Below are 20,862 nucleotides of genomic sequence, written 5' to 3'. Positions count from 1 at the left end.
CTCCTGCCATCTCCCCATAACCCTTGATCACCTTACTAATCAAGAACCTATCCATCTCTCTTAAATGTACTCAATGACTTAGCCTCCACAGTTCTCTGCGCCAACAGGTTCCACAAATTCACCACCCTCTGACTGAAGAAATTCCTTTTCATCCTAGTTCTAAAGGGTCATCCTCTCACTCTGAGACTGTGCCTTCAGGTCTTAGTCTCTCTACTAGTGGAAACATCTTCTCCATGTCCACTCTACACAGGCCTCTTAGTATTTTGCACGTTTCAATGAGATATACCTCATCTTTTAAACTCCATCAAGTACAGACCCAGAGTTTCAGCCACACCTCATATGACAAGTCTTCATCCCCTGAATCTTTCTTGTAACTCCTTTGGATCCTTAGATGCAGGGTCCAAAACTGTTCATATAAAATGTTCTAGCAGCTCCAAGCTTGTCCATATTACCAAAGTTTAGTTTTGTTGTTTGCAATCTGCTGGACAAGTTCAAACTAGAATTTGGTAGAATTCCAATATGAATACTTTGGCTTGCTTTTCCCCGTCATCTTTGCCTGACCGGTCGTAACTGAGCAAAAACGCCCTTATTGTTATCTGATATTTAACCAAGCGGCCATTCTACATGTATATCGGTTGGCAATTCAATATTTGGGTTCCTCATGTAAAAGCTGTGGTAAAGGCGAACTTTTCGTCCAACCACTTCATGAATTGAAGGGGCATAAATTTACGTGAAATTTTCTGACCAGAACATTTCAGCCAAGGCTCCCGGTTTTCACTATTGGCTACGCCTAAATTACAAGGGCAGAAAGGCCTAACAATTTAGAATATGCCAAGGGCATCTCAGATTGAACGCTGTTCAGACAATGGAGTGAATTTCAATGTCAGAAAGCGAAACCACACCGGGACTACATTCACTTAAACACCAACAGAGCTCAGAGAAAACGCGAACTCTAGACCATGAGATGCATCAGAAACAAACAGGAAAGAAACATCATCCAGGCGCTGAATATTCCAGAAACCAACATGTGTAACGATTGGGGGAAGGGTGGTGCTGCGGAATGAAACAACACGCACGCAATCGGCCGTTAGAAAGCGGAGGTGGGCGTGATGGTGATGACGCTAATGATTGACAACAAAACGACCCAATTGCAATTGGGGCCTTGGAGACTCCCGAAGTCTATTGGGCTGGATCTGTTCAAAGTTAGTCCAATGGGGAGGCGACATACGGTCAGGGGGCGGGCTGTCCTCTCCCCAGTGACGAGTCCCCGAAAGCCCGTACGTGTCACCCTCCGGAGTGGCCAACGTGCTCCCTCTGGCCAATCAACAGCCTCCAACGCAAGGGCAACCGACCAATCGCGGCGCTCCACGACGGGGAAGTCAGGATTCTATATAAAGGCTGAAGCGGGCGCCTGGACTTGGTTGGAGTCCTTGAAGTAGACCGTGTTGTCGAGGTGCTAGGTTGGCAGCAAGTAGCTGGTAAGGTACTAATCGCAGGTGTTGAATAGACAGATGTTCAATATGATAGAATAATTATGAACGGTCATGTTTGTTGCGAAGAATTAGTGTTGGGAAAAAGTGAAGGTTTTTCAGTCCAGATCCGGTAGAGCGTAGCGGGACCGGCTTCCCCGTGCTAGTCTGTTCCTTGCCGAATCTGAGAACAATAGTCCAGAATCAGTAGAACTATACTCAACAGAAATGAAGAGCCACAAAGTATTTTTATTTTCTCGATCGGTGTACAGTAGGCCTTTGTTAGTCGGCGATTCGGTTGGGATTGAAATGTGTGTTGGCTGACGTAAAATGGCTTCCGGGGCACTGGCTTAATTGACTGTCTTCTTGAATTGATTTTAACGGAATTTATTTGCTATTCACGTTTGTACCGCCCTAAACTTGAAGTTTTTCATTAAGTTTTATGTTGGGAACCGTTGTGCATGTGCAACATGTTCACCAAGTAGTTGATGCTTCTGCACGGTAAAAGATCCATCATGACCGCGCCAGTCAGCAGGTATTCATCAATTCTAATCCCGTTTTTCAGCGCTTGGCCCGTAGCAATGCATGTTATGGCGCTTTAAATGCTCATAATGTACTCATAGTTCCTGCCTCTACCACCCACTAGCCTCTAGATAACTTAACTTATCTTTTCTCTTTTAATCTTCTCTCGAAGTCTTTTGATCCTTGCATTAAAACGGTGTCCGCTAGTTATCAACTTCTGGATTGGGAGGGGGGAGAAGTTTCTCCCTACCTATCACTTTGTGTGTATCACTCGGGTATCCCTTCAGCTTTCCCTGCCCCTAGGAAAATGCCCCCTGCTGATTTTCGTTCTACATAAATGTTTTAGCCTGGACAAGATCTTTGTGACTTTTTTCTTCACAAACTGTAATGATCCCACCCTTGTAGTGTGACCAAAAATGCATATAGGTTGTAGCTGTAACCTAACTAACATTACAGATTTAAATCACTTCCTTAGTCTTGTCAATACCTTGCCTTACTAGTCGATTGGCACCTTTAATCAATTGGCCTTCAAGGGTCAAGGGATATACACATCCCAAGTCCTTTCAGTTCTCTGTACTTCAAGATCTTCCTGTTCAGTGTACTCCCTTGCCTTCCCATTTAATTTTGGGAGACCTAACAAGAGTAACGGAGTAAACTGAACAGGAAGATCTTGAAGTACAGAGGATCGGAAGGACTTGTGATGTGCATATCCACTGACCCTTGAAGGCAGCAGGACACGAACAGCTGAACTGTGGCAAACATCACTTCATTTTGGGAGACCCAATATTTACCATAGTTCAGCTGTTCGTCAGTCTTTATATATAGTCTAAGGCAGACTTTTTTACTATTTGCCACATCATGGATTTTGTATCAGTTTTGAACTTGTAGTATATTAATAGCATTGATATTCCAATATTAAATTTGAAAATTTGGTGTAAAAGTGAGTTTTAATGGTATCACTTGTAGATATGTGGTATTTGTTGACCTGTAATTTTTCTCCCTCTAAGGAGTAGCCATCACTAAGGGCACAAGTCGTGATTCACAATGAGAGGATATTTGCTTCTGCTGCTAATCAGCAGTGTCTTTGCTGATGAGGATGATAAGAGAGAGAGTGTTGGTACTGTGGTTGGGATTGACCTTGGTACTACTTATTCTTGGTAAGTTTGAGATTTGATTTGCCCTCTTTTAAATTTTGAGTTTTGCAGGAACTGGCAAAATCACCTACCTTTTTCTCCCTAGTGTTGGTGTCTACAAAAATGGGCGTGTAGAAATTATTGCCAATGATCAGGGAAACCGAATCACCCCATCGTATGTGGCCTTCACACCTGATGGTGAACGTCTGATAGGTGATGCTGCAAAAAATCAGCTGACCTCTAATCCAGAGAACACTGTTTTTGATGCCAAGCGTCTTATTGGACGAACCTGGAATGACCCAGCAGTACAGCAAGATGTCAAATACTTACCTTTTAAGGTAATAAGATTCTCAAATGAGAAACAAGGGTTTTCATGGACTTGATAACTTTTTTACTGCAGAGTGATTTTAATTTTTAATTTGTGAGCCAAGTTTGCATAAAAAACCTGTAATAAGTGTTTGAGCAGATTTGTTTCTTTTGTTTGTTATTGACCTGAGTGTTAATGTTACATCTTTAAACGTGATGGCTGACCTTCAGTATTTAGTGTCTTCTGATCAATTGCAATTTTTAGAACAAGTAGGTTCTGGTGTTGTAAGTAATGTAGGTCATCTGGTCAGGCCTGCAGTCAAATTTGACTGCAGTCCTTGAGTTTTAAAAGCCAAGTGTTGCACAAATGCACTTACCATGTTCTTTGTTTAGGTGATTGAAAAGAAGAACAAGCCTCATGTCCAACTTGACATTTCTGGTGAGGTCAAGACGTTTGCTCCAGAGGAGATATCTGCCATGGTATTGACTAAGATGAAAGAAACTGCTGAGGCTTACCTTGGCAAGAAGGTAGTTGCAATTGATTCATTTTCTGATCCAAATCTATTGATACTTGTTTAGTTTAATCATGACTAAATTTTATACAAATCTGTCTGTTTCATCTGCATCCTGAAGCAAATCCACTGTTTTGGAGGGTCTTCAATTGACATGCAATTCACAAGCATTCTCCTAGCCTGCTTAGTCATAAAGATGTACAGTATGGAAATGGACCCTTCGGTCCAACTCATCCATGCTGATCACATCCTAGATAAATCTTAAATCTAGGCCCATTTGCTGCAAGTACAGGTGAATTTGCATTTCAAAGCTTGTAGATTCTTGAATGGGCCCAAAAGGTATGGCTCCAATTCTTGTTTGAACTTCAATGAAGATTGGATTATAATTGACATAATACTCTTCTGTTGCACCTTTCCTGTTCTAGGAAATGAGCTTGTCTCTAAGAGTGAGCTAAAATTGTTGCATCTTCAGTGATTGGCCTGTTTTGTGCTGCCTTTCCACTACATGACCAATTGGGATTGTAGTGTAAAAAGTAAAAGTGTAAATCTCTCCCTGTGTAGGATCAAGCATTTTGAATTTCCTTAGTATTTAAAGAATCTACAGGAGAAATTTCACACTGGCTTTAATGTTATTTTCTAAAATATCTCCATTTGATCTTTTGTAGGTTACACATGCTGTGGTAACAGTACCAGCTTACTTCAATGATGCTCAACGTCAGGCTACAAAGGATGCTGGTACTATTGCTGGTTTGAATGTCATGAGGATCATCAATGAGCCGTGAGTATTTTAACTGTTGGTGTTCACTGTAGTAAAATTGGTTAATCTTAAAATAGACTACTTTTAAACTCTCCATCTGTCTATAATGTTAATGGTCTAGTTGGGAATATATAATTTTAAGTGTCCTGTTTGTAAGATTTCAATTTTACTCTTTCCTCTTCAGAACTGCTGCTGCAATTGCCTATGGGCTGGACAAGCGAGAGGGTGAAAAGAACATTCTGGTGTTTGACCTTGGTGGTGGTACTTTTGATGTGTCACTGCTTACTATTGACAATGGTGTTTTCGAAGTAGTTGCTACAAATGGTGACACTCATCTAGGTAAGATTATCAATGTATAAGTTACATTTTAACATCTTATAGCCTGTCAGAATTAATTTTTAAACAAGGAGTTTTAATCAGGTGGTGAAGATTTTGACCAGCGTGTGATGGAACACTTTGTCAAGTTGTACAAGAAGAAAACAGGGAAAGATGTTCGAAAGGATAACAGAGCTGTACAGAAACTCCGCCGTGAAGTTGAAAAAGCCAAACGTGGTTTGTCTTCCCAACATCAAGCTAGAATTGAAATTGAATCTTTCTTTGAGGGTGAGGATTTCTCGGAAACTTTAACACGTGCAAAATTTGAAGAACTGAATATGGTGAGTTAGCTTCAGATTTAGCTCATTTAAAATTGTGCTTGATTGTATTTTAATAAATGTTTTTGTTCCTTGGACAGTGATAATTGTTTACTGTGGTGTTCATCATTTATTAAATTCTAGAAAATATATCACTGGGCATTCTAAATCTGGAACCTTTCATAAACACATCCATGCACAAACCTGGATGGGTTCCTCATTGAAATAGCAAGAACTGCTGATGCTGGAGTCAATAACAAAGTGTTGAGCTGGAGGATCACAGCAGGCCAGGCAGCATCAGAGGAACAAGCAAGCTGACATCTGAAGAAGGGTCTCAACCCAAAATGTCAGTTTTCCATTCCTCCACTGCCTGGTCTGCTGTGTTCTTCCAGCTCAACACTTATCTTGGGTTCCTCATTGAAATGTTGCAAATCTTGTTTGGATTATTGCCCAATGTTTTGGGAGATGAATAAGTCAAACTCTGGCTTTCCAGAAAGTCTAGTCTCCTTTTTATTTAGTGCAGTGTGTCCAAACTTGAGGGCTACTGTACATTTTAGTCTTTGTCCAAAGCTGAAGTGAGCTTCTGGTCAAATGTTGTTTTCACTAACTTCAGACAGAAAAATGTCTGGTTTTTAGTCTAAGGTGGGAAGATTAGATACTATTTTTGCTTTGTCACAATCCAAGATGTGTTTTAACACATTTTGTAGACTGCGCAAGTTCCTTGCCCTAACCAGTTAAATTCTGCCACTGAAAATTGAATGCTGTGCAGCAAAATCAAATTTTGATTTTTGGTTTGCCTGACCTCAACTGGGCATTTGAACAGTGCTACTCTCCCTGAAGAATGAATTAGAGCACTCATTTTGTAGCAGTTTTGATTTAGTTATAACTTTACTGTTAACTTCACAAGCTTGACTTTTTTAATTTTGTTTAAAAATAAGTACAAGGTAATGAAACTAATAAAGGACAAAAGAAAACTTAATTGTCCTTTCTTGCCATCAGGACCTCTTCCGATCAACCATGAAGCCTGTACAGAAAGTGATGGAAGATGCTGATCTGAAGAAAACTGAAATTGATGAAATTGTACTTGTGGGTGGCTCCACTCGCATTCCTAAAATTCAGCAACTGGTGAAGGAGTTTTTCAATGGGAAGGAACCATCTCGTGGAATCAACCCTGATGAGGCTGTGGCATATGGTGCAGCAGTGCAGGCTGGTGTTCTATCAGGAGAGGAAGATACTGGTAAGTGTCAGGAATTGTATGATGATTAGAGTTGATTTTACTGCAGAGTAACTTCACATATGAAATGATTGGTTTTCTAACATGCTGCTTTCTACTTGCCCAAAAAAATATAGGTGATCTTGTTCTTCTGGATGTTTGCCCCTTGACTCTTGGAATTGAAACTGTTGGTGGTGTCATGACCAAGTTAATACCACGTAATACTGTGGTTCCAACTAAAAAGTCTCAGATTTTCTCAACTGCTTCTGACAACCAACCTACTGTAACAATCAAGGTCTATGAAGGTAGGTTGCAATTTAATTTAACCTTTTTCTGTATATTGATAAGAACTTTGCTACAAGGAGATACTGCCATCATGTTCTGTGCTGTTCAGTCCATAATATTGAATGGAATAATGCAGAACTGACTTGCAGCAGGGGGCATCAAGCAGCTAAGTTTTCCTGGATGTAAAAAAGAAAGCTCTTCAACTATCTTTTTTCATAACTGCTCCAGAAACACACTTTCCACTCTGACTTCGACTATGCAGTAATTTTAACTATATTTGACAGCTTCTGGTTGTATAAGCTGCTTCATCTCTTTTGAGAAACCTTTAAAGACAGAGGTCCTAGTATATCATCATGTCAACAGCAGAACCACTTGACTGCATTCATACACTGGCTATTGTCTGAACTGCATATCTTTGTAGCATTCTAAATTGAATTATCATCTGGTAAGGTGAATTGTATTGTGAGGAGCTCTTGGTTTGGGAGAGTATTAAATAAGTGAGTATCCAATCTAATTTCACTTTTCTAAAAAAAAAAATCTATTTTAGTTGCTGTCAATGACTATCTGTCAATTCTTGTGGTAATTGTAAATGTGAAAATGTCACTGCCCTTCCAAACAAAGCCCAGCAGCTGTCCCTGTCCAAGGGATTATTAACTACACTTCTGTCGTTGTCTTCTCAACCACAAAGTAGCAAGATGGGTCTGCAAAAGTTTTTTTCTTTTGAGATCATAGCCTTGACTGTGTACACTGATTTTTGATTCCGCTGCTGTCAAGCAGGGTTGTGTTGCAGAACCTTCAATTGTGTTGTAAATTGCAGAGTACAAAAATCCAAATTTTGCAATAAAATAATTAAATTGGTTCAATTTGCAATTTTGTTCTGCATTATTACTATGGATCTTCAAGACTATGAACTGTCGAGAATTGAAATAATAGATATCAGGTAAAAGACCACTGGTATTTTAACCACTAAGCAGCTTATGGGCAGTGTTATAATACTCTAGTTCAATGTGGACAGATTATAATAACAGCATGATCATTATGTAAACTGAAAGTCACCTATTCCAAGCAAAAACACATCGAGAATGATAGTTTTAGAAGCATTCTATTAAAGCAGGGGGATGGAAATTTTAAAAACCAGAGAAAATAAGCACAGGGACCCAAGTTCAAATCCAGCCTTCTAGAGTTTGCATGTTCTCCCTGTTTGCATGGGTTCCCTCTCGGTGCTCTGATTTCCTCGCACAGTCCAAAGATGTGCAGGTTAGGTTGGCTAGCAATGGGAAGTGTGGGGTGGCTGGGTAGGATGCTCTTCAGAGGGTCAGTGTTGTCTCCAGGCTGAATGGCACCTCTGCACTGCATGATTCTATAATCTTGTCTCGTTGCCACAAGGCTGACATCCATATCATTCTTGTTTCTTGTAGGTGAGCGTCCACTGACCAAAGATAATCACCTGCTTGGTACCTTTGACCTAACTGGTATTCCTCCAGCACCTCGTGGTGTTCCTCAGATTGAAGTCACATTTGAAATAGATGTAAATGGCATCCTACGTGTTACAGCTGAAGACAAAGGTACTGGAAATAAAAACAAGATCACTATTACAAATGACCAGAACCGTCTGACCCCAGAAGAAATTGAGAGAATGGTGAATGATGCAGAGAAATTTGCTGAAGAGGATCAAAAACTCAAAGAACGTATTGATGCCAGAAATGACCTGGAGAGCTATGCCTATTCTCTGAAGAATCAGATTGGTGATAAAGAGAAACTTGGTGGAAAGCTGTCAACAGAGGACAAAGAAGTTATTGAGAAAGCTGTGGAGGAAAAGATTGAGTGGCTTGAAAGTCACCAAGATTCTGACATTGAAGAATTCAAAGCTAAGAAGAAGGAACTTGAAGAAATTGTTCAGCCAATTATAAGTAAGCTGTATGGAAGTGCAGGTGGACCTCCTCCAGAAGAAGAAGAGGAGACTGAAAAGGATGAGTTGTAATCCAAGGACTCTTTAATTTTGTAAATATTGGCGTGTTTGAGAAAGATTTATCTGAATGATAAGGACTTAATTCTTGAATGTATGTGCACAATTTTCACTTGAGTGGACTGAAATTCTCAAGAGGCTCAACTTTCCAATGCAGTTTCAGCATGTTAGCCAGAGGGAGAGCTTGATTGGAAATTTGAGTTGTCAAGGCTGAGTACAATGTTCTCCAGTACCCATTTTTCTATTTATTTGGAATCCCTTTGTTTGGTCTGTCTAAGTGTAGAATGTTTTCTACTGTATTGACCAATAAATGTTATGTTTGATACAAACATTACCTTGTCTGGAGGGTGTAGATGTTTTGGAAAGAAAATACTGAGATTGACAAATGTATCCTGTTCAGGGTCTTTAATTCATAGATGTTACACTCACCCATTTGAAACACCCCTTTTTGTTTTCTGAGCATGTTTATGAATGATATCCCAGCTGCACAAGATTGAATGGCACAAGTCTGCCTGAATGCAACAAGTTATTATGATTGGATACCATACCACCATTTGACTAAATCAGTGGCAAAACTGCTGATTTTAAACACCAGGAAAGTAAGGAAGGTCCTATTTGCAGTGAAAGGCAAAATTGTGCTCAAGTGTCTGGGCCTTGAGTGCATAAAGTAGAATGAACTAACAGCCTGCAGTAATACATGCATACAAATTTGGGTAAAATTGCTCTGATCAACCTAAAGTTTGAGTTTCCCATATCTCAGTATACATAAGGATTTGGATAACAAATTTAAGTTGTATTTCTGCCCTTGGTCAAAAGAAATAATTAAATGCCAATTGCTAAATTGAGACACCTGGCCTAATATTTTAGACTGAAGTTTTGGCAAACTGGAGAAGTAATAGTTCCTTCCACTAGTTGAATTCTGCAGGCTTAGAAATTGTGGACAGATTCACCCTAGAAATTTGGTTTATTAACCCAGACCAACATATTTTTGTTCCATTGACAAACTGTCATGGTAGCTAGTAGATTTAGGACAGCTAAAATTTAGTGTCTGATAACTGTTTCCAACAAGATACTGCAACTAACAAAGTAGATGACAATTGTTTTTGTTGGATTGAGAACTGGTGTTTATGCTTCTAAACAATTCAACTTGGCCTGTTGAGATTAAGTAACAGAGGGGCTTTTTTTTCCAGGCAATTTTTTTTTTTTCCCCTGATTAGTGCTGGAATCAATGTTTTAAATTGTCACACTTGAATCTTGAGGCTTAACTTGAATTCCAGGATAACATTCACTTTTTCCTGAGGAAAGAAATAGAAGAACAAACTTCTCACTCTTGGTATTGAAGTTGACTAATGCCAAATCTATAATCCAATGTTGCTAACTCCCTGGAATGGTATTTGTTCCAGAATGAACAAAGTTTACTGTGGACATTAAAGAGGCACATGAACAAAACTGTAGGATGTACAATTTCAAGCAACTTTTTATACTCCAGGTTTAATTGATTTCAACTTTTTAAAAAGATGTACAATTCTGTAAGGTACAAACATTACAAATTCAATAAAATGTCTATGACCCCCCCACCCGTTAAGACTAATTTTATACCTGCACAATGTCTTGGAGTTTCACATTCAGATAGCACTTCACACTAGTACTACACTGCACTGATTAACAAGTTATTCCCTTGTGATTAAATTTAACTGATCTAGTCCTCTGCTTGCACAAGTGGGTAAGAGTGGATAAAGGTTACAGGCCTTGTGCTGGCCTTCAGGTGTTGCCCTTGTTGGGGTATTGAGGGATGAGCTGCCTGATACTGATCTTCAAAGATCATAGATCAAGTCCAGTTTTATAACATTTTTTAACAACACCCCTGCCTCTTAACTACACTACTTCAGACTTTTAAATTCTAGGCTAAGTTAATTGGCATGACTCAACAATATAGGATATATTTTGTCACAGCATAAACTGTACCATGGTCCTGTTCACTAAGTGTGCTAGTTCCACTATCAGTGGGGCAGAAAATAATTTCAGAACATCTCTAAGTTAAGGAAAAGTTGAGGATTGGAAAACATTACAATATTTAGTATTATAGACTTTTTAAGGAAAGAATGAATTGGTAGAGTTTAAAGAGGCTAGAAATTCTTGCTGGAGAAGTTGGTATTTACCACGTGCTGCCAGTACTGAGCACTTCCAGCATCCACACTACTATTACAAAATCATGTTGGGGGAGTTGTTTTGCAAATGAATGGTAACTATGCTAAGAGTAGGGATACACAATTAATACCCATCAATAAGTGTGACAAAACAGTCATTATAAATTTCTCCCCGAGTGTCCATTCCACCAAAAACCAAGCATAGATTCACAATGTTCTCTGTTTGGTTTTGAACCACTGTACAATTTCTTGGCGCAAGATTTACATCAGTCTTACTTTGCAGGTTAGATTCCTCCTGTTTATTCACCTTTGATGACAGTTCATCAATACTGTTTGCTGCAGGAGTGGAAGTGTCATTTTCCATTCTTATTTTCCAGGGTATCACACACATGGCATGATCCAGCCGTCCTGTTGGGAGGGAGGAACCAAATTCCAAGTGTGTCCAGCAGCTCATTTCTAATGAAAACAAATTAAAGTCTGCAATTTAAAATAAAACTCAAAAACTGAATGTTTAAGTGGCGAACCTAAGTGTTCACTTGCATGATTTTTTTTTAATCTCTATTGTGGCTAGGAAACTGCAAGATGGGGAAAGAAAATTGTATCTTTTAAACACTGACTCTTACTATGGCTGAGATATATATTTGATTTTATTGCCATGTGTAGTCAAGTATCAGAATACAGGAGTACAGTGAAAAGTGTACAAAATTGCCATTCTCTGGTGTGATCATGGTTACAAAAACCAGAATTTAAAAATAAACAGCAGACATAAAAGAACAGCCAAAGGGAAAGAAACACTAGATCTAAAAGAAAGGAAAATGTCCAAATTAACTGGTGATGGAATTTTATAAGTTATCCATTGCATGTAATATGCTGTCCAATGATTGGTAACAAATTAGTGTGAGCAGATGCAAAAACAGAATTTTTTTTTAAGAATCCCTACAGTGTGGAAACAACAAGAAGTCCACACCGACCCTTGGAGCATCCCACCCAGACTCATCCCCTTATAACCCACCTAAGCTACACATCCCTGAACACTACAGGCAATTTAGCATAACCAATCCAGCTTGCCTTCACATCTTTGGACTGTGGGAGGAAACCTTGCTGGAAAAGATCAGTAGGTCTAGGCTGCATCTGTGAGGTGTTTTCAAAAGGGTCACTGGACCCGAAACGTTAACTCCGATTTCTCTCCAGAGATGCTGCCAGATCTGCTGATCTTTTCCAGCAATTTCTGTTTTTGTTTCTGATATCCAACATCCACAGTTCTTTCAGGTTTAATTTTGTCTTGGCAAATGCCAGGAAACCGGCTGTCCCCTGTCCTGTTCGTGATTCGCACATGGAGCGTGGTATTATCAGGGTGGTGGATTTCTTAAAAAATATTGAACAGGGCAGGAAAAGATTTCTAAAAAAATTAAATTGCCCAATAGAAAGTAACCAAAACTATGTGAGTGTAATAACTAAATTATAAAATTCTAGAAAACAGAAGGCTGAGTCAGTTTGGCTTCCCTCATTTTATTATGACTACTGGTAACCATGTCTATTTATCATATGACTAATTAAACTGAAATTGTATTGGATATTTGAACAAAAAGGTTCTCAAAATATTTAACAGAACAACTGCAGAATGCAATTTTCATTTGCCAAGGAGAAGTAACTTATGAAGTTTATTGAAAATCAAATACAGTTCATTCTAACATAACTTACTGGGACTAGTTTGTTGCCAGATGGATTTTCAAATTAATAACTTTATAATCAATTACTGAACCTGAAAATGCAGAGGGATTTGAAAGCACTTACCAACATGATATTTATACATGGTATTCAAAGCTCCTGTGACATCCATACCACCAAAGATGAAGATGTACTTTCCATGATAAATTGCAGAATGAGCTGCACAGCCTCTTGGGATGTCACCCTTCATTTTTACTTTTTTCCATCTCATGTTAACTACAGCTGTACACCAAATGCATTAAAAATGAAAAAGCTTTTCAGAATGTATCTAGATTTTTAACTGATACATTTTTAGAAGTTAAAATTGTTTGCTTTCAGATCGGGCTCAAAACATTAGATTTATAGTAACCTATTTCTGTAATTCCCATCCAGGTTTTTTTCTTCTGTTAATATTTTTAATTCTTTGATGTGGGTAAAACTGATAAGGCTGGCAGTTGTTGCCTAGCCATAATTGTTATTGAAATGAATGGTCATTGAACTCGCCACTTCAAAAGGCAATTAAGAGTTGACTGCATTGTTGTAAGTCTAGGTTCAGATGTCAGCCAGACAAGTTAAGGACAGTAGGTTTCCTTCCCTGAAGGACGTTTGTGAATCAGATAGGTTTTAAGTCAATTGATAATAAATCAATAGTTATATTTCATATTTTATGGTTACTAAGGCAATTTTTATGGTGTGAATATTAAAAAATGCATTTAAATTCCATCAGCTAGGATGGTGGGATTTAAAACCATGTTCCCAGAGAGTTAGCCTGCACTTCTGGATTCATTACCACCTTGCCAAAATCTTCCCCAAAGCTACTGAGTTATCTGCTGCATTTGTTTACAATCTCTTTAACTGTGCCCCCTGGCTTTTGGTTTCCATGCACTGGGACAGATCAGCCTGTGAATCTGCAAAATTTCCAAAATACTTCCAATCAATAATAAGGATTGTTACAAGCTTATTTTTTCATATCTCAAAATAACTGTTTATGTGCAGAACCTACCTGTATCAATTACATACATATCATTAAAGAATTTGTCCCCTGCTAATCCTCCATGGATGAACAATTTGCTACCCACAGCAATCATCACATGGCCATGTCTTGCATCTGGTGGGTTTCCTTCTGTTGATAGCTGTGACCAGCTAAGTGTGGCTAAAGAAATAGATGTATTTGCATTAGTATTTTCATTGGGGAAAAAGTACTGTCAGTTCCTAAACACTGACAATTTATCCAGCATTTGCAATACTCAAATTCTCATATGCCATGATGTAGCAGCATATTTATTATTTATACCTTTATCAAACACGTAGAGTTGTGTATCTGGTACAGGTTCTGCTCCTTTGTCTCCACCACCAAACACATAAAGGCAATCTCCAATAGCTGCAGTAGAACCGTGACATGTCCGGGGTGTTGGTGGAGTGCCATTTACTGCTGGACTTCTCCACAAACCAGTTTCTGATTTAGACAACACACACAGGTGAAAGGAACGATTATTTGTTTTGGTTTTTCTGTTTTGATGCTTTAATAAAAGGCATTAGTCTTCAATTAAAATGAGTAGAACAAACACACAACCTCAGCATGGCACATAGTAAAATTAAGTTTTAAAAATCAGCAAGAACATTTACTACATGTAAGAATGAAATTCCATAGTTTTAAACATTTCCTTTCTAGGATGGAAATGCTAAGGAACATTGTAGGAACATAAATTTCATCAAAAGGGTTGTTTGCCGAACTTTTTGTGGTGAGTTTAATTTGTTTCAAAAGTGCAAATGAAGCAATTTATTGAAATGCACAGATAGTTGATGATGGGCTATCATTTTGCATGGTTTTTTTTTCAGATATTGATTCACCTGATTTGTATTTGCATTCCTCTTAAACATAAGTTATTAGTTTTGGAACCAAGACCATTTTTTCAGTATTTCATTTTCTGTTTAAAAATTATAAATATTTACTTATTGCATTAACAGTATACATAAAGAACATTAAATTCCATGCAGAAATTGCAACTTACACATGAATGTAATTTTTCAACAATATAAAATATTGCGAAGTAAAGTTTAAGGTTTATCACACAATGGTACTATTAAATTTCCTATTACATACGTATTTTTTTACTTGCAGTATGGAATTTTGAGGGAATGTAAGATTTGTAAGTATAATCCTCACTCTGGTGTCATGTTTCTCCAAAATGTTCTCACATATAAATCACAAAAGGATATTGACATTATACAAAAGTCATTAGGATTCTAAGAATCTGGTTGTTTGAAACTGAGTAATAGCAGTACATTCAACATATTAAATATTATGTTACCGAAATTCAAAACTTGAACACAGTTCCTGTTTGAACATTCATTTGCCCCACCAAATAGCCAGAGGTCACCAGGTCTGCTCATTGAAATAAAGCTGGAGTGCTCATATCGTGGAAGTAACCCCTTCCACTCTGGTACATTCCACTCATGTTTGCCTATTTATCAGGAACAAAATCAGTGAATGTAGTTATAAGCAATAAAGAGAGATAATCTCAATGAGGAAATTTGGTACAACAGCCATTAAAATGCCGCTACTAAAAACAAACAATGCAAAAGATGACTCAATGAGTTGTAAAAGTGGGGAAATAGAAGAGAATACTCTTCTATATTAATTGACAATGAACAGGTTCCAAGTATTCTTAATTACAGAAGTGGATAAACATTCTGCAGAGGCAATCAAGAGTCTTTTGCACATCACCAAGAAACATTAACTGAACTTTTTGAGGAACTCAGTTGTCTAATGTATGAGAACATTTTTGAAATATAAGCTTAAAGACATTTTGTTGGAAATAAATTCACACTGTATATAATACACAACTTTAATATCTACATGTTGTAACTGATAGTAACCAATAACAATAAAAAGTAAAGTCACCATAGTCCCATGGGAATAGTCTCTCATTAGAGACAGAAATGGCTGGTGGTGAATTTAATCTAGAGTCAACATGCCTCAGGTGACAGAGTGAGCTGAGAAGGTAGTATCTTGATCATGACCTCAGCCAAGAATTGATCCTACGTTGTTGGTGTCATTCTGCATTGCAAACCAGCAATCCGGCCAACCAAGCTAACTGGCTCCCTGATAACAATACAGTATTTACAGTGTTATCCAGTGGCCTTGGTTTTAGGTCCCATGACTTCTAGATTCATCACTGTAATATATTTGGAACCTTTCTACTGTGTCACTTAGTGTTATGTCTTGGATTCTCCCTGACGGGAAGTTAAAATTTCATTTCATTTTAGAATCATTGTGAAATCACAGAGCAGAATTGATTTAAATCCAACAGAACTATTCTATCTCATGAAACTATTAAAGCAGGTAACAAAGGGAAATCCAAATAGCGGTAAAACGTGAATACAATGAGGTCATTTCTTTAATTTTCTAAGGGGTTTCTCATAGGAGAACAGAACAAAAACATAACAGACACTGAAATCACAATGCAAGGAATCATAGTTCTGAGCTTATGTGAAATGGTATTGCTAACATGTTGTTTTCTTAATCAAACTATTACACAGTTAGTAGCAAAAATCTCTGTTGTGTGCAGAGGGAAGGAAAAACAACTTCAGCAAAGTTAATTCTGGAATTGCATATCAATAAAATTTAAATTTTCAATCAACCAAATATTAACAGTTACAAGCAAAACAAAATATTTAAAAATAACAATGTTGTTACCCAGATCTAATATATAGGCATCAGAAAAACTTCCATTAGGATTTGCTCCTCCAACTATAATGACTTTCCCTTCCTCAGAGGTATCTGGTACATATGTGAGAGTGTGACCAACTCGAACATCTGGAGTCTCCCCTTTTGGTACAAGAGCATACCTATAGAATAGGGAGGGGGGTGGAATGTGGGAGGAAATAAACAAACAAACAAACAAACAAACAAACAATCTCAAATATTGCTGTCTGTTTAACCAGGAAATTCAAATTCACTCTCAGTGAAAACAGGCCATTGTCTTTAAGCCCCTCTAATCTGTTCTCTATGAAGAGTGTCATTATTAACCTCCTGTTCTGTTAGATTCTATTATCACATAAAGACCATCATTTATTGAGAAATTTAGCGCAGAATATTTTCACTACAAGATTGCTGTTATTTTACTTTCTCTCCAATTTAGGTCATTCCATAGTATTGAGGTTAGGTCTACTTTGAAATGGAAAAATAGCACATACTGGGTCGCCCAATTATATTGCCATGACTAGATATGGCCCAAACTAAAATGTTCAATAATAAAACTAAATCATGATTTCATTTCATCAAGTTACAGATGGTGTCCTCCTATGACCAAAGGTTACAGAAAGGTCCCAGTCTATTGGTGAATGCCACAAAATCATTCTCCAAGATAACCAGGGCAGACACAAGTCACCAAAAAAGGGAAACTCTCCCCATGGATCACTCATATACAGGATTGTAAACGGGAAACTCATTAGAATGTCCTTCAACTTGTTTGCCCTTATATTAATTGAGTGACTGAACACAACTGATGCAGGAGTAATATGCAAAAATTGAAAAACAGTCCTGTTAAATCATGCATCAAATCCTGTTAGCTTTGGCACTGCAAGTAAAAATGATTTATTACCTTTATCAGGCAACAGAGTAAAAAGGCTCGTCAAGTAAGTTTTATGAAGCGGTAGAGAAAAATGTTTGAATCCACTATACTATTCGATATGCTCCTTTGTACAGTAGAGAATTCTTGATATCAATGCATTTCCATCAGAAATTTCCACCAAGTTTTCCTTTGCTGGCCAGCAGATGTTGCACCAACGAAAAGGATAGGCAGATCAGATAAGATTTCTGCTTATCCTCATATTGTTGTGACTTAGTGATGTCTCATAGTCATCAGATTACTTTTGGGTTGCATCATCATCTCTTTTGTAATTTAGTCTTTGCCCATCTTTCCTTATCCCCATATCTCCTTAGCACTGTTATATGTTTCACATTTCTCGAGTTCTTATTGTGGGTTAATAAATGAAAATATTAACTTCACAAATGCTGCCTAAACTGTCAAATATTTCCAGCATTTTCTGTTTGTTTTTGCAAGATTTCCAGCAATATTTTGCTTCTTTATCATTTGGTTTTAGTTCCTGGTAGTGAGTGTCTCATCTCCATTTTGTCCTTGTCCTTGAGACCACAATCAGAATCAGGAGATTTGTGTGTATGGAAAACAAACAACAATATGTATAATAATGTAAAACACTACTTTGTTAAAATATGTCAGCATTTTCCACCAAAAGTATTCAGTTTCATTTAAAGGAAGCAAAAACATTGTCACACCTGGAAAAGTCTCATTGTTTTAAACTTGCATTAGAAGGTGAAAGGAGTTTCAGACAGTATCTTCCATTCAAGTGTCTACAACTGTGACATATATTGAAGTGCCTTTTCAGAATTCCTCAATAGCTTAGTAAGTGTATGCAAGTAATAAAGAAGAAAGTATTTGCAATTGTATGGCAGGTTTCACAACCTTGAGACATTCCAAATCGCTTTGCAGCAAACAAAGTACTCTTAACGTGTAGCAACTGCTTAATGTAGGAAACAAGTACAGAAGCAAGTCAGAGATGTGGAGGAATTTCTTCTCTCAGAGCACAGTCAATCCGTGGAATTCTTTACAGCAGAGGGCAGTTGAGGCTGGGTCATTAAGTATCTTCATTGCTGAGATAGGCAGATTTTTAATAAGGGAATCTGCTTCTAAATCTCATGGTGAAGCTCCCACAAACAGTAATAGAATGATGATCAGATAATCTGTATTAGTTATATAGTTTTACATTCACCCGAGAAAACAGCCAGCTAGGCAGCAATTTGCAAATATCAGACCAGATTTTGTGCTTGTGACTCTGGAATGTTACCTGAACCTACAAACCTCAGACTAGATGTGAGTGTGTGCTATCAACCAAGTAATAACTGATAACCATTTGATAAATCACACAAACTAAAAAATCCAAGATTTGACTTCCAATCTCTGCTGATTTAATAGCTTGCAGTTGGGATAGTATTGGAGGTATTACAATTACCGCACAATACGTGGCTGTCACAGTGTATGGAATTAATTCATTTTATATTAATTGGTTACTGCTTTAGTGATCAAACAGCGATATTCTAGGTTGAAAGTGTTAATGACTATGGTAGTGTAAACAGTAGTATTTGTTATTTCTAGGTCAGTTGACAGTTGTTAATTTCTTGGATAGTGGCTGAATTGACACAAAGATGGAAAGGTCCTGCATGGATGTGTGAACTTTTTCTAGTGATCCATTCACTTTTCTACATGCCTTTTATTTACTGGAGTTGTAATATGGCTAACTTCACCTCATTGGCTCATGTAAAACATACTAATTTGTTAAAAAATAGCGACTTCAGGCATGCATTCTGTGATAAGAAGAAACATGTTCACGCAAGGATAATACTGATGAGTTAACCATAGTATTCCCAAAACATCTGAGAATGCAAACTCAATCTAAGGCCAGTCAAAAATGAAGGATAAAGGTAGATTAATGTGCTACAAACTTTGATCAAATCACCCATTCATGAACTATTTACAAGCTGGGAAGAGAATTGCTATGAGGAAGAAACTCCCCTTACAGTGATCTAGACACAAGGAAAAAGTAAAAGAAATGGGATTCATGTTTCAGATAAAAATTAAAATCTGGCAATTATGGTTTCTGCCAAAGTTTTTAGTCAAACAATGCTTTGGAAACAGTTCTAGGGATTAAATCGGTCATTTTGATTGTTGATTGCTGGTCAATAAAATAAGGCCATCTTTATAATAAGGAACTTAATGTTGAACCTTTCCTACTCACATCAGAAGGTTCTGTGAAGTTGTGGGGTGCTCTTGAAGATACATGGACTATTTTCAGTAATTGACTGCGTTTATGATTTGAAAGTAAGAAATCAAAATGGAAGTAAGAGATTGTAGGAACTGCAGATGCTGGAGAATCCTATGAACACAGCAGGCCAAGCAGCATCATAGCAGCAGAAAGGCTGATGTTTCGGGCCTAGACCCTTCATCAGACCCTTGTTGTCTTGGAAGTAAGAGATTAATGTATTACACTTAAATCAATGGTTTAAACTTCTAATGACAGATATGGTAGATGAGAAGAAATCTATTCTATGTGAAGGAAAAGATGATTTGAGAAAACAATGAATCCAAAGTGGCAAAGAAAGCAGACTATCACTGAAGCCTGGGTTAGTAGGAACTGCAGATGCTGGAGAATCTGAGATAACAAGGTGTAGAGCTGGATGAACACAGCAGGCCAAGCAGCATCAGAGGAGCAGGAAGGCTGATGTTTTGGGCCTAGACCCTTCTTCAGAAATGGCAGAGGGGAAGAGGGTTCTGAAATAAATAGGGAGAGACGGGGAGGTGGATAGAAGATGGATAGAGGAGAAGATAGGTGGAGAGGAGACAGACAGGTCAAAGAGGCGGGGATGGAGCCAGTAAAGGTGAGTGTAGGTGGGGAGGTAGGGAGGAGATAGGTCAGTCCAGGGAGGACGGACAGGTCAAGGGGGCGGGATGAGGTTAGTAGGTAGGAGATGGGGGTGGGGCTTGAGGTGGGAGGAGGGGATAGCTGGGAGGAAGGACAGGTTAGAGAGGCGGGGACGAGTTGGGCTGGTTTTGGGATGCGGTGGGGGTAGGGGAGATTTTGAAGTTTGTGAAGTTCACATTGAAACCATTGGGCTGCAGGGTTCCCAAGCGGAATAGGAGTTGCTGTTCCTGCAACCTTCGGGTGGCATCGTTGTGGCACTGCAGGAGGCCCAGGATGGACATGTCGTCTGAGGAATGGGAGGGGGAGTTGAAATGGTTCGCGACTGGGAGGTGTAGTTGGTTAGTGTGAACCGAGCGTAGGTGTTCTCCAAAGCGGTCCCCAAGCCTCCGCTTGGTTTCCCCGATGTAGAGGAGGCCACAACGAGAACAGCGGATGCAGTATACCACATTAGCAGATGTGCAGGTGAACATCTGCTTGATGTGGAAAGTCTTCTTGGGGCCTGGGATGGGGGTGAGGGAGGAGGTATGGGGGCAGGTGTAGCACTTCCTGCGGTTGCAGGGAAAAGTGCCGGGTGTGGTGGAGCTGGAGGGGAGTGTGGAGCGGACAAGGGAGTCACGGAGAGAGTGGTCCCTCCGGAAAGCAGATAAGGGTGGGGAGGGAAAAATGTCTTTGGTGGTGGGGTCGGATTGCAGATGGCGGAAGTGTCGGAG

At 38.6% G+C, this 20,862-nt stretch overlaps 2 protein-coding genes across 3 annotated transcripts in view; one reads left to right on the top strand and one right to left on the bottom strand.

Moving 5' to 3' along the window:
• The first annotated feature begins 1,353 nt into the window (after positions 1–1,353).
• On the top strand, positions 1,354–9,129 carry hspa5 (heat shock protein 5). The gene is made up of 10 exons (XM_020513392.2): positions 1,354–1,478; positions 2,999–3,148; positions 3,231–3,462; positions 3,824–3,958; positions 4,608–4,720; positions 4,884–5,038; positions 5,120–5,355; positions 6,331–6,568; positions 6,682–6,849; positions 8,248–9,129. Exons 2-10 carry the CDS (start codon positions 3,036–3,038, stop codon positions 8,808–8,810), a joined length of 1,953 nt encoding a protein of 650 aa, XP_020368981.1. The 5' UTR covers positions 1,354–1,478; positions 2,999–3,035; the 3' UTR covers positions 8,811–9,129.
• Positions 9,130–9,982: 853 nt separating this feature from the next.
• rabepk (Rab9 effector protein with kelch motifs) overlaps positions 9,983–20,862 on the bottom strand; it is a 15,556-nt gene continuing 4,676 nt past the window's right edge. For both annotated transcript variants that reach the window (XM_020513393.2, XM_048613736.1), the window contains exons 2-7: positions 16,350–16,501; positions 14,962–15,114; positions 13,944–14,105; positions 13,653–13,802; positions 12,737–12,892; positions 9,983–11,398 (exon numbers count right to left, since the gene is read on the bottom strand). In XM_020513393.2, coding sequence (XP_020368982.2) covers positions 11,067–11,398; positions 12,737–12,892; positions 13,653–13,802; positions 13,944–14,105; positions 14,962–15,114; positions 16,350–16,501 — 1,105 coding nt within the window. In that variant the 3' untranslated portion in view covers positions 9,983–11,066. The remainder of the gene's footprint in view (positions 11,399–12,736; positions 12,893–13,652; positions 13,803–13,943; positions 14,106–14,961; positions 15,115–16,349; positions 16,502–20,862) is intronic.

The sequence above is a fragment of the Rhincodon typus genome, chromosome 28 (genome assembly GCF_021869965.1).
Source record: "Rhincodon typus isolate 14 chromosome 28, sRhiTyp1.1, whole genome shotgun sequence".
In the NCBI taxonomy this organism is placed as follows: domain Eukaryota; kingdom Metazoa; phylum Chordata; class Chondrichthyes; order Orectolobiformes; family Rhincodontidae; genus Rhincodon; species Rhincodon typus.
This window is presented reverse-complemented; position numbering and strand designations above follow the sequence as displayed.

Excerpts from the sequence above, each read along its gene's own strand:
- hspa5 (XM_020513392.2), top strand. The coding sequence starts at position 3,036 with ATGAGAGGATATTTGCTTCTGCTGCTAATCAGCAGTGTCTTTGCTGAT. Across the intron at positions 4,721-4,883 it reads ATGAGGATCATCAATGAGCC|AACTGCTGCTGCAATTGCCT; the intron begins GTGAGTATTTTA and ends TTTCCTCTTCAG. Across the intron at positions 6,850-8,247 it reads AACAATCAAGGTCTATGAAG|GTGAGCGTCCACTGACCAAA; the intron begins GTAGGTTGCAAT and ends TGTTTCTTGTAG.